This window comes from Oryx dammah, unplaced genomic scaffold (assembly GCF_014754425.2).
Source record: "Oryx dammah isolate SB20612 unplaced genomic scaffold, SCBI_Odam_1.1 HiC_scaffold_15, whole genome shotgun sequence".
Lineage (NCBI taxonomy): Eukaryota > Metazoa > Chordata > Mammalia > Artiodactyla > Bovidae > Oryx > Oryx dammah.
The window spans coordinates 44,801,613-44,814,752 of record NW_024070199.1 but is presented as its reverse complement, the minus strand read 5'-3'; the positions used below and the strand labels follow the sequence as shown (position 1 = coordinate 44,814,752).

The 13,140-nt window shown below is 60.9% G+C and overlaps 1 protein-coding gene across 1 annotated transcript in view; it reads right to left on the bottom strand.

Annotated features, from left to right (window-relative positions):
• Positions 1 to 403: 403 nt before the first annotated feature.
• TPCN2 (two pore segment channel 2) overlaps positions 404 to 13,140 on the bottom strand; it is a 29,039-nt gene continuing 16,302 nt past the window's right edge. The window contains exons 14-25 of the mRNA XM_040255269.1: positions 10,093 to 10,212; positions 9,947 to 10,006; positions 8,912 to 9,040; positions 8,144 to 8,193; positions 6,891 to 6,990; positions 5,162 to 5,233; positions 3,985 to 4,058; positions 3,447 to 3,528; positions 3,278 to 3,360; positions 2,850 to 2,931; positions 2,414 to 2,508; positions 404 to 1,617 (exon numbers count right to left, since the gene is read on the bottom strand). Of these exons, the coding sequence (XP_040111203.1) occupies positions 1,539 to 1,617; positions 2,414 to 2,508; positions 2,850 to 2,931; positions 3,278 to 3,360; positions 3,447 to 3,528; positions 3,985 to 4,058; positions 5,162 to 5,233; positions 6,891 to 6,990; positions 8,144 to 8,193; positions 8,912 to 9,040; positions 9,947 to 10,006; positions 10,093 to 10,212 (1,026 nt within the window). The 3' untranslated portion in view covers positions 404 to 1,538. The remainder of the gene's footprint in view (positions 1,618 to 2,413; positions 2,509 to 2,849; positions 2,932 to 3,277; positions 3,361 to 3,446; positions 3,529 to 3,984; positions 4,059 to 5,161; positions 5,234 to 6,890; positions 6,991 to 8,143; positions 8,194 to 8,911; positions 9,041 to 9,946; positions 10,007 to 10,092; positions 10,213 to 13,140) is intronic.

Genomic DNA, 13,140 nt, shown 5'->3' with positions numbered 1-13,140 from the left:
ACTACCAGGAGTTAGAACACCTCAAGCACTGGGGTTTGCAGACATTTTAGAAGTTCCTTTTTTTTAGCTGAACTTTCCCCTCATCCCATTTCCCAAACAAGCTGGGGAAGACTGGGATCACTTCCTGCAGTGAAGTCAGCATCCATGCCCTGGTTCCCCTCTGGGGCTCATGGCAGACATCACTAATAGAACCTAGCACTCCTTCCCACAAAGATTCCAATCCTTCTCAACAGACCTTCTGGGGGCTACCACCACCAAGCCACTCGAGGTGGCCCTTGAAATGAGAATCCTGTTTATCAATCTGGATCTACAATGGACCAAGTGGCAACGTGGCCTGCCACACACTGCTCGCTTTCCCCTCCTCCCCACCCCAGCCTCGTCACACACAAAGTAGGGCCATCCCTGACTTATATGTGTCTTTATGCAAATTAGAAAGAGGGTCCCTCTTATGGAGTAGACAGCCAAAGCCAGGACACATCTTTGTAGCTGGGTACTCTTGTGCAGTGCACAATCTATACAACCATACCTGGGGCAGCAAAAGCACTGGCAATAGTTTTCTTAAGCTTTGACTGCAGAGGCATCCACTTCAAACAGAGTATCTCAAACACACTGCCCACCTTGCTGCTCTGAGATTTGTTTTAGAAATCTTTTATTTTGATAACTAACCATTTGGGCCACCTTTTTTCTTCCTTCACTTTAAATTCCTGCTCTTATGTTTTAAATCCACCAAGAGTGAGTCCCCTGAAACCCTCAATCCCAATAAAAGCAGAACCCCAGGCCCATGGTCCCTCTCTCTCTACCTGTGACCTCGGAATTTCCAGATCTTGTAGATAATAAATCTTTATTTTTTTTTCAGTTTCCTGACAGCTGTTGCTGAAAGGCTTCTTGCGAACACAGTAAAAACCGCAAGGGCTGGTCTGGCCACAGCACTGGTTTCCGACTGGCTGAGCCCTGGCAGCCCCGCTCCACAGAAGCAGTCCCGTTCCAGTAGGCAACAACCTCGCGTTTCCTGAGGCCTACTGATAAGGATGACTGGCATTCTCACCCAGAAACACACTCGATCACACTCACACAAGCCGTAAAACAGTAAAACAGTTCAGCTTCCTGTGTAAAACCAGGATCTCAAGCTTCATGCCCTGGAAAGCTGCCAGTCGGCCAGTGTGGGCCTTGCACGGGCCCCTGGTCCCTGAAGGCCACCAGCAGCAAAGGCACCACGGAAACGGCAGGGCGTGAGGCAAAGGCCGCTGTGTCTCCTTTCACACGTCAGTGGTCCCTGTAGAGTCACCCGCTGTATTTAGAAAAGGAAGTCCCTCGGAAGCAGCTTATAAAGGAGAGTGGCTCGAACAGCGCCCGAGGGGCTGTGGAGCGGTCCTGCTCGGCTGCGAATCAGGGCCTGCACCTGTCCAGCCTCAGTCCGCGCAGCGGGTCTGCCCAAGGGGAAGGCCCCTCCTCTGGGCCGCGGCCGCCTCCTCCCGGGCCTGAGAGCCTCCCGAGGCTGCCTGGCCGCCGGCCGCCGCAGCCGGGAAGGCGTCCGGACGTCACCTGCACAGCTGCAGGTGCGGGTGGCGGCTCAGCTTCTCCACCAGCTCCTCCTCCGTGGGCTCCTCCAGGACGTCCCTGCGGAACAGGGGAGACGATGGACGGGACGCCCTGGGCGCCTGCAGGGGAGCAGGTGTGCAGGGACGACAGAGAGGCCTCGTCAGGGCTTCTCGGGACCAGGAGCTGCGCGGAACCACCGGCAGGGGGCTCGGGTCCACCTCTGGGATGTTTACGGGGTGTCCCTCAAAGGCCGGGAGAAGCCCACTCTGTGCGGTTGCGACACACAGAGACGTTCAGAGAGGGTGGTGCGGCCGTCGCCTCGCTGAGCCACCAAAGGAACAAGCTCCAGGTTACCAGGGGAAAGAGGAGCCGAGGTTTCATGTCACCCACCAACAGGGTCACCTGGAGACTAACGGCACCTGAGGAGGCTTCCCTACATACGCTCATGGTGAGAGGAACTCAGCTCCACGGCAGGAGGAGGTCCCAAGGGGAGCACCTGCCCACTGCCTCCCTCGCTCTCGGCCCCGCCTCTAGCCCCACACCCCGCCTCCCGTCCCACCCTCCCTCTTGGCCCCGCCTTCTGGCCCAGGCCCCGCCCCTGACCTCTCAGCCCCGCCTCCCGCCCCGCCCTCCTTGTCAACCCCGCTTCTCTTCCTACACCCCGTCCACCCGGTCCTTTCGCCCCACCTCCTGGTCCTGCCCCACCCCCTCTCAGCCCAGACTCTGGCCCCACGCCCCGCCCTCCCTCTCGCCCCGCCCTCCTTCTTGCCCCACCTCCCGCCCCACGCCCCACCCTCCCTCTCGCCCCGCCTCCTGCCCCAGGTCCCACCCTCCCTCTCACCCCGCCTCCCGCCCCATGCCCGCCCCCACGCACCTGAACGGGAGCTCCTCGGTCATCTCAGAGGTGTCCTCCAGCTCCTCCGTGAGGGACTGCAGGTGGCTGCGGCGGTCCCACTTGTGAAGAAAGTTCTGGCAGAAGGGACGGAGGGATGGGTGGCGGGTAGGCCCGGGCCCTGCATGAACCCCTCCTGTGCCGGCCTGGCTGAGAAGCTCCCCCTGGATAAAGGGACCCGAGGCCCGACAAGACTCCCGGCAGCTACAGGAGCGGTTCCCTGAGGGCCCTCCTCCAGCCCCACCCCACAGGTCAAAGGTCAGGAGCCTTCAGGATGAGCTGCCCCGAGGGAGGGCAGAGCGGCACCCCAGAGCCATGGGAACCCAGCACAAGCTCTTCGACCAAGTTCCAGGTGAACCCCAACTCATCAAGTTAGAAACTCCAACTGAGAAGAGTCTGGGCCAGGGGTGTCCACTACCTCCAAAATCAGAGCCAGAAACAGGTTGACCCAGATGACCGACGACACCAGCCACCACAGCACGAAATACACCTCTGACCACCTGTGGAGAATGAGGGGGAGGCCAGGGGCACCCGTGAGTCCAGCGCAGCCCTCTTCTGGACCCGCCGCTCCCTGCTCCATGTCGCTGTTTCTGCCCGAACCCCCAGGCTGGCCCAGCCTGGCCTTTAGGGGCAGCCGGCCAGGAAGAGCAGGGCTGGAGCTCAGACCTGGCCCAGCACGGGGGCCGTCTGAGCTCTCCAGGCTCTGGGCTGAGCCCCTTCACCCCAGGTCACAGGCCCCCCCAGAAGCCACCTGCTGCCCCACATGCCCTGCGACCCCAGGAGGTTAGACCCAGACGCGCACCCCGCACAGAGCCGCGGTCAGGGCGGCCAGGACAGGTCACTCACGGGCCCGCATAGCGCCGGAAGGCGTCCAGGAACACCTGCCAGTTGTTCACAATCATCACGTCCCACAGAGTGACCAAGGCGGCCTGCAGGGAGCGGACGGGGTTTCCAGGAGGCCGTGGGGAGCAGGGGCGGCGGGTGGGGTACCGAGGGGCGGGGGCGCAGGACTCACCGCAAAGTCATCGAAGTTGTTGGGCCAATACTCCAGCTGCTCAAAGCTCCCGCAGGGCGCGGAACCGTTAACAGAGGCTCGGCTGCGGGGAGGGGTGGCAGGGCACAACCGGGTCGGCGTGGGGGCCACGGTGGGACACACGCCTGCGTGCCCAGCCCCGGCTCAGCCCCTGCTCTGCATAGACCTAGCGGGCCCTTGAGAAAGGGGGACAAAAAGGACGTGCCCCCCAACCGAGGAGGTGCCGAGGGCAGTGAGGCCAGTGCTGTGGACACACGGGCAGATGTGGGGGGACATCCCTTTTGCAGCAAGCAGCCTGGGCTGCAGGTCCAGAAAGGGCCCGGGGTCAGGGGTCATCCTCAGTGCAGATTCTAGAGAGGGCTGCTAGAGTGGGGGTGAGGGAAAAGAGCAGGGAGACCAAGGAAGAAAGGGGACCCAGGAGGTCCCTCCTGGGGAACCAACCCCACACCACCTCCGAGGCCTCATCCTGGCTCCAGCGTCCCCGGAGACGCTCCCCCTACACCCCCAGGACCCAGCTCACCTGCTGTTTCTAGGAGCCACGACGACACCCCGGAACAGGCTGATGCCAATGATGGCGAAGACGTAGTAGATCACCTGGGGAGGCAAGCGGGCCGTCGGCGTCGCACGCCTGCGGGGGCCCCACACAGCCAGGCAGGGCCTGCTGGGGTCCGCGTGCCAGCAGGGGTTTCTCCCCAGGGACACGGGGACTCTGCTCCCAGGCACTCTTCCTGGCCACCAACCTGTCCCAGAGGGAAGCCCTGGGGATACACGGGAGCCTGGGGGGACAACTGGGGGAGAACTGAGCCCTCCTCCAGGGCAGGTGCAGCAGGAGGTGGGCCCCATGGAGAACTGGGCAGCAGGGGCTGCAGAAGGCAACCCGGGAAGAGGGCCAGGGGCGGCCACGTCCCTCTGGGAGAAGCCTACTGCCCTCCCCACGCTCAACAGCAGGCGTCTGAGACACACCCCTGGGCAGCTGTGTGCCACAGTCAGAGAAGGGGCTGCCAGCCGCCCCTGACCCGTCGCTAATGTGTCTGGAGGGCGGAGGACAAGGCGCACCCCCAGGCTAACCCAGCCCCTCTCTGGACCTGTTTCCTCCACGAGGCAGACTGGGGCCTGTGGGCAGTGCCTGAAGCAGGTCCCCTGAGCATCGCATGACAGCCCCAGGCACCACGGAGCCCCCTGGTGTCCACAACAGCAGGGTTTCATCACCCTCTCTCCTTACTGCCAGGCCTCGTGACTAGAGCGTTACCCGGGCCCCCTGCTCAAGGCCTGGCTCCAGGGGGTGCCTGGCCCAGGGTAGGGTACATCGAGACTCTCTCAGCAAAAGCGGCTGATCCTCAAGCAAGGATGGCTGACCACTCTGGGGCCTCTGTGGGTCCCGGGGGGTCCCTGGTACCTCTGTTTTTCATCTTCTCAGTGTGGCCCAGGGCCTAGGACACACGAGGGATTCGGAAGTGACCAAGAGGCTCTCTGGCCTGGGAAGGCGGTATGGTCAGGCCATGCCTTCCACCAGACCACCCCAGCTCCTCTCTCCAGTGTCCTGCCCTGCCCTGGGTTCCCCAGGCCTCGGTCACCCGCTGCCACCCGAATGCAGGGACCTTCCTTCTGAAGGCCGCCACTTTCCACGGAGCTCCAGCTGCCCACCCAGTGGCCTGGCCTTGTTCCCCCGAGAGGCCAGCACGGGCAGCCAGACTCACCACCAGGATCCCGCCGAAGGCCCGCATGTTCTTGATCAGGTCCAGGATGGTGCTGGCCACCAGGGACATCAGCTGAGACGGCAAGAGAACAGGTGACCTGCCTCACTTGTACACACACCTGCACACATGCACACCCACACACCACCTGTACATGCACCTACACACTTCACCTGTACACACACCTGCACACAAACACCTGTACACACACAAACACCTGCACACACCATCTGTACACACACTTGCACACCCACAAACACCTGCACACATCCACACATCACCTGTACATGCACCCACACACACCACCTGTACACACATGCACACCCACCTCACCTGCACACACACACCTCACTTGTACACACACGCACACCTGCCTCACCTGTACATACACCCACACCAACCCTCACACTCTCACAACTATACACACCTGCCCACCCCCACACACAAACCCCTATACGTGCAGACACCTCCAAGACTGCTGGTGGAGCCACGATGTGCAGGGCCTTGGCCCACACTGCCCACCGGCCCACGAAAGCTGATCTGGAGGCTCGAGAAAGGCTGACCTGGAGATGGCCAGTCAGCCCTGGGTGACGGGGTTTGAGGTGTGGGGCCTCAGAGACCCAGCCAGGGACCCCGATTCACGTGAATCTAAGCTCCAGAGACCAGCTTTCCAAGCAGCCAGTTTCCCCACTTGATAAGTCAGGAGAAACAGCACCGGACGCTAGCAGGCAGGTAACTCTGCTGTACGTGTGGACACACGTGATTATACGCACATGTGTACATGCACGTGTGTACATGTGTGTAGATGACCGTGTATGTGAGCACGCACATGTGTGTATACACACACTTTTGCTTATTTTGTGCCCGACTGCACGATTATGTGTATGTGTGTGGTTACACGCATGTGTAATTGTGCAGTTACATGCAAATGCATCTGTTGGTGTGTGCATGCGTGTGTGAGATGACGTGTGTGATTATATGAGGGTGTGATTACATGTACATGTGTATGATTTTGTGTGTGCTCTGGGTGTGTGTGATCACGTGCCTGTGTGCAGTGCCTGTGTAGGGTCACACAGGTGTGTGTATGGATGGAGGGCTCAGGGCCACAGTCCTCTGCACCCAGGAACCCCTTCAGATGGGAAATACCACCGGGTGACAACGGGTCACCCCCGGCCAGGCCAGGTGCACAGCTTGGCAGGACACACACAGGAGAAGGACCTGGACACTCAGAAAGGGGGCAGGTGTCCTCGGGTTCTTTTCTCCTGAGAAGTGCTCGGGAAAGCAGATGGGAGAGACACCCCCGCCCGGACTGTCCCCCCACCGCAAAGTTGGGGCTACTCCTGGCGGGAACATTATGAGAAACTGGGGCTCAGAGACGGTCTCAAGCCACTCCACTCCTGCACTGGGGGTCCTTGGAGGGGGCACCACTAGCCACCGGCAGCCTGTGCCAAGGCCATTCAGAAGCTCAGGATGCCTGGGGGCACACCGGCCCCCCACAAAGGCCAGGGACCCCGAGGAGCATGTGACCTCCCAAGGGTCCCACCGACACCCCCCTGCTGTCTGGGCCAGACACCCTTATGCTCCCAACCGGCTCCAGCATGGCCCAGCCTGGACGCAAGGCTGGGGCGCAGGCAGAGGGACCCCAGGTACTTGGGGGGACGGTGCGCAGCCCCAGCCCCTGCCCGGCAGGCACGCCCACCCCCAGAGCAAGGCCCGGCAGGCGCCGGCAGACCTTCATGCTGGGGATGATGCGTAGGAAGCGGAAGACGATGAGCACATTCACCAGCCGCGTCATGTCCCACAGCGACAGCAGGCCCAGCATCGCCGGCTTCCTGCAGAGACACGCGGAGACGGCTTAGCCGGCGAGGAGATGCGCGGTCCAGAGACAGAGACGCAGAGAGAGCCACCAGGGGTGCCAGCAAGTCGCCCCACAGGCGCCATCGACCGGAAAAGCTCCGCCGAGACAAGAGGGCAGAGCCTGAGCCCACGGCCCAGGGTGCTCGTGGCCACACCTCCCGGGGTTCAGCCCCCCACGTGGTGCAGGGCAATGTGACGGGAGAGCCCTGGGGCTCCAGACGCCCAGCTCCGGCCCCAGCAGAGCTGGCAGAGACATGGCCGCAGACCCGTCTCCTATCCTCTGACCCCATCCCCTGGGTGTCCCTCATGGGCCTTACTGTGCTCTCATTTCTATTTAAATTTTACCCATTCTCACCCAGGACACACCCCTCACCGCCTCCCACCAGAAGCACCCTGTGGGTTTTCAGTGCGCGTAAGAAACACGGAGAGCTGGCCCCACAGCCGCCAGGCGGCCTCGAGGCTTCACTGCTCCCACCTCCGTCCCCCTTGACACAGACCCCTGCCGAGACCCCAAGGGGCAGGACTCATCCAGCCCATCCTCGTCAGACGACTCAGAAGCACGCCACTATGACAAAGGCAGCCCAGCCGACGGACCAAGAGGCCCCCTGAGGGCGCGAGGTCAGCACGCAAGTTCACCAGGGCAGCTGTGCTTTGGGCAGCAAGACCCCCAAGGCTGCCACACGCCACGCCGCAAGGCACCCTGGGACCCCTGGCCAAACGTGTGGCCAGAACTGGGGGTAGCGTGAGTTCAGCAAGCCCTGAGCCACCCTGACGTCTACAGGGAGGTGAACTGACACCCAGAGTGGGAAGTGATGGCGGGGGCCTCCCTGCTTCCGGCCCCCGGCACACCTGGGCCCCAGGCCCCATCGCAGGGGCACCTCCAGAGCCTCCCACCCCAGCTCTGGGAACACGATCATCCTGCAGGCGGCCACAAGGCCTTTAACGCAAAGTCCCCAAGAGCGGAGAAGGCGTCTGACCCCACAGGCCATGGCGGGGCAGGAGCTGTGGCCACTCGCCTGCGAGTCAGGCCTTCGGCCCTAGAGCCACCTGCACCAGTGGCTGGAGGCAGGACGCACACCCTTCCCTGGGGCGCTAGCCAGGCCTCCCCGGGTTCTCCGTGACACATACCAGCCCCGGTGTGGGAAGCCGTACACAGCCAGAGTGGAGATCTCCAAAACCTTTAATCACAAAAGAGAAGAAGGCTCGCTACGGCAGGCCTACCGGTGGCTCTAACACGCGGGCCCCAAGGGGATCTGAGGAGAAACCACAGCCGGGCCTGCCCCCTCAGCTGGTCCTGCTGCTGAGGATGCCCTGGCAGGGCAGGGCTGGGACAGGGCCTCAGAGTTCCGGGCTCGGGAGAAACTGCAGTCAAGGATGGACCGGAAGGCCCTCCTCTCAGCTGCCTCCCTGCTGCTGCCGAGGGCCCACGGCTCTGATCCATCAAACTCGAATACGTATTGCACTAATATTGCTGCTGTGATGTGCACACCAGGAGCAACCCCTCACTCCCCCAGGATCCGGGGAAACACTTCCCAAGACCCCCAGTGCTTGAGACCTTGCCCGTCCCTCAGCACGCCAAGGCTCCACTGTCCTTGGGGGGGCTGGGCTGGCTGGCGGGGTCTGCAGGTTCCTTGCAGGTGTCCCTGGGGTGTCAGGAGAGGCAGCCTGCCCTCACCCTGCCCCAGCCCCAACGACCCACAGAGGCAGCGGAAATGAGCCTCCTGTAGCCCCCCGCCAGGCAGCCGAACCCGGGAGAGCCAGCCCCTTTGTCACCGGAGGCGGGAGGCCCAGGCCCTACGGCCCCCTGAGGTCCAGGGGCAGCTGAGAGACCCTGTGCACAGGCTGAGTGCACACCGCCCACCCGAGAGGCCGCGCCTCAGCTGTCTCAGACTTTACCAGCAGGACGATGGTGAGGAGCCCGTCGAACACGTTGCTAGAGTAGGACAGGTAGCCCTGCAGGCCCAGAGAGAACGCCTTGAGCAGCACCTCCAGCAGGTAGTACAGGATGAAGGTGCAGTTGAGAATCTGAAAGGGAGAAGCGCGCCCAGCGTTCAGTGCCGGCACCACCCGTGGGTCCCGCCCGGCTCCCCGACCTCCCCCACGTCCCCACCCACAGTGGGGCCAATGAGATCCATGCACCTGTCCACAGGGCCCCGTCCCCGACCTCCCCCACGTCCCCACCCACAGTGGGGCCGATGAGATCCATGTGCCTCTGTCCACAGGGCCCCGTGGGTCCTGCCCAGCTCCCCGACCTCCCCAACTTCCCCCACCCACAGTGGGGCCGATGAGATCCATGCGCCTCTGTTCACAGGGCCCCGTGGGTCCCGCCCGGCTCCCCGACCTCCCCAACGTCCCCACCCACAGTGGGGCCGATGAGATCCATGTGCCTCTGTCCACAGGGCCCCGCGGGTCCCGCCCAGCTCCCCGACCTCCCCAACTTCCCCCACCCACAGTGGGGCCGATGAGATCCATGCGCCTCTGTCCACAAGGTCCCGTGGGTCCCAGCCTGCTGCACATGGTGAAACCCGTGGCGCACAGACACGCCCTCCCACGCTGGAGCCGCGTGACCCTCCCCTCCCACTTCTTTGGCGCTCCTCACACCCTTCTGGGAGGCTCTTCCCGAGCCCCCTACCCCCAGACATGGGCATCTCAGCACCCCCTTCTTGCTCCACATCCTCTCCTCGGGGGACCTGTACCCCAGGCACGGCTTCAACCACAACTGGCACACCTGTACCCCCAATCCAGGCTCCCCCGGCCATCAGACAGGGCCTCCAACCCCACGCCCTACATCTCCCTACTCCACAGACTCCTCTGTGAAGCACCAGGATGGCCCTGCCTCCCAGGGACCGGGGCCCGAGGTGGGGAGGCTGTGTGCTCTGCCCCCTCACGCCCTATCACCCTGGATGACAGCCCCGTGGCTGCAGAGCTCACCCCTAGCACGAAGTCGTCGCGGTCCTTGGGCAGCACGTGCGCGTCCAACACCAGGAACACCTGCGAAGCCAAAGCGGTCGGCGGCTCAGCCCGGGGGCCAGTGAGAGAGCCGGCGGGCAGCGACGCCAGGGCAAACCCGCACTCACGCAGATGGTCACGAGGTTGCCGAGGGCCATGAGGTTGCCCAGGTAGTCAAAGTAGTGGTGGCCGAAGAGGAACTGGGTGGTCCGCAGAAACGGAGACCGGTACTCGGGCCGCGGCGGGTGCTGGGGGGACGCGCACACTCAGAACCAGAAACACGATGGAGCCGGCCTCGGCCACGGGGGCCCGAGACGCCCAACCCCCTTCTCCTGGGACTCAGTCTTCCCACCTTGCCTCCACCCAGACTCTCCAGCCTCAGGAAAGCCTCTCAAACGGCATCATTTTTATGCACAGAGATGATCGCCACAGTCGTCTAACACCAAGAGACAGGGAAGTAACCCAGAAGGGCACTGATGCTGCAAGCGGCCCGAGATGGACAAGCATGAAGTTGTCTTAAACGTACGCCAAGTGTCACGTGAAAATGTACGTATAAATTACTTGCTAATAACTATGAAAACTTAGCACAGAACGGAGGCAACTCACACACCGTCACCAGGCTGGAGTAGAGCCTGATCAGAGGAGGGCAGGTGGGCAACAAATATACCATGAAGATGTCTGTGAGACTCTGCACTCCCATGCCACCCTGCTCCCCCCACCGGAGACCCACGCCAACCTGCTCCCCCCACAGAGAGGCCCCTGCCTGTGCACCAGGACAGAGGCGCAGAGCAGTCACTGCAGCGCGAGATGGACCATCGCACAGGGCGGCTACTCACTGGCTGTGACCACTTGATTCAAATTTAAATTTGATCAAACTGAACACTTGGCTCCTCTGTCACAATAACCACACCTCAAGTCGGGGAAGGACACCTGTGGGGCTCTGACCCAGCCCACACTCAGACGCACGGCTCCCTGGTGACCTGCAGCACAGCCTGACCCCGTAAGAATGTCCTCCACATGGGTACTGGTGCCCAGAGGCCACCAGCCGGCCCCAGTGCCCAGTTCCCTCTGCACTCCACACGCTCTGCTCATGGCAAGTGCCTGCTGCACCCTAGACGGTGGCATCCTGCTTGCCCAGTGACCACAGACCAGCTCCAGCCCAGGTAAACCAGCAAACATCTGTCCCCCTGGGCTCTGGACCACAACTTATCCAAAGGCGTCCAGACCCTGGCCTTGGGGAAGGGGTCCCTGCCCAGGTCTGCTCTTCCCCAGGCATTTTCCTCCACCCTCGGGGACCACAGAGCTTCCCCATATGTTACAGTGACTCTCTTATCACAGCTAATACTTCTCAATGTTAAATTTCTACGTGATTTCTGTCTCCTGCCTGAACCCAGACTGATACATTGGCCAAAAGAGACTCCAGCATTATCCGTTATGTTAAACTAGTACAAGAAGAATGAATTCATTCATCACACCATTATTAAGAAAACAACAGACCTTGAAATGATTTCTGTGAAATGACTTCTTAGAAGGTGGACAGTTAGGTGGGTCTTTCTATTTCTTTCTACTGTCTATAATGAATGCCTACTATGTTTTTAACCTCAAAAGCAACAAAAACAGGGACGTCCCTGGTGGTCCAGTTGTTAGGACTCCGGGCTTCTACTGCAGGGGTCAGGGGTTCAATCCCTGGTCAGGGAACTAAGATCCCACATGCCGCTTGATGCAGCCAACAAAAGTAAAAGAGAAACAGGCTTTCAGAAGTTGGCATGGTACCTTCTCTGCAGCCAACTGGCACGGACTGACGAGCAATGGACCAAGGCCTGGGTGATGGCAGAAGGCGACCGTACATGGGAGGACTCTCATGAAGACCCATGATGTCCTGCTGTCAGCCACCTAGAGCACCTCTCTTCAGAAGCGATTCCAAACTCACAGCCTGTCAGGGCACCTGGGACAAGCCCTCACGTGCTAACAATCCTTGAAGCACCTGCCTGCCCGCTAGGAGGGAAGGAGGACATCATAAAACCACGACAAGGACATCACAGCTCCCCAGACTTCTAGGACCCAAACTCCTGCCTCAAATCATAGTTCTGCTCTTTAGATCTAGGGCATATGGGCAGAGAGCGCATCTCGTGAACCACAGTAGGAAAGGCGTGGCCAGCGGAGGGTGTGGTGAGAGGAGGGGCGTGGCCAGATGAGGGTGTGGTCAGATGAGGGGCGTGGCCTGCACGTGCGACCAGTCATCAGCCATCACCACAACCACCCACCTCCTTTTGATATCAGATCCTGACTGAAGACAAGGGGAGAGTTGGTCTTGGACGACCTGGACCCAGCAGCATCCTACAGGCCAGCTGGCAAGTGCCCAGGGAGGGTCTGGCTGGCCCAGCGAACCTTGAGAAAGGAGCCCACCTTCCCAACATTTTCTCACCCAGGTCAGGCTGCACCCAGAAAAGGGCTGGATCACAGCAAATCAAAACAACAGCTGCCAAGAGCTGCCTCCTGGGCCCAGCAAACCTCCTGCCCCAGGACCATCATCTAGAAAGGTGTTTCCGGATTTATTATCCTTTGAAAACCATCATCATGGTTTCTATAAAACCTGCATGTACTTACTATCTCCTTCAAGTCACCTGGACACAGACAGTATCGTGTATGTTAACATACCAAGTGCCCGCCTGTCTGTCCCTATAACCATCTCCTGTACCCCATGGGTCCTGCAGTGAGGATGCTGCTGGCCACCCAGGGGCCAAGGGTACAGCACCCATAGCTCCAGGCCAAACAGGACTTGCCTCTGGGGGACCTAGAAAGCCCTCATGTTCTCAGGGAAAACCACCTCTGACTGGGGCCTGAGGCCACGGAGGTTGACCACAGACCTAGAGAAGACACTTATGGGCTAAGGTGCATCCCCCAAAGTTTATATTTTGAGAGCCTAACCCCAGGACCTCAAATGTGACTGCATTTGGAAACTGGGTCTTTCAAGAGCCAACTAAGTTAAAATGAGGTCACTAGGGTGGGTCCTAATCCCGTAGGACTGCTGACCTTATAAGAAGGGGAGATGACACAGACACACAACAGAGGGAAACCCACATGAAGACACAGGGAGCAGACGGCGTCTACACGCCGGCCTCGCCCACACCTGGGCCTCCGATTCCAGCCTCGGTCCACACGCCGGCCCCGCCCAC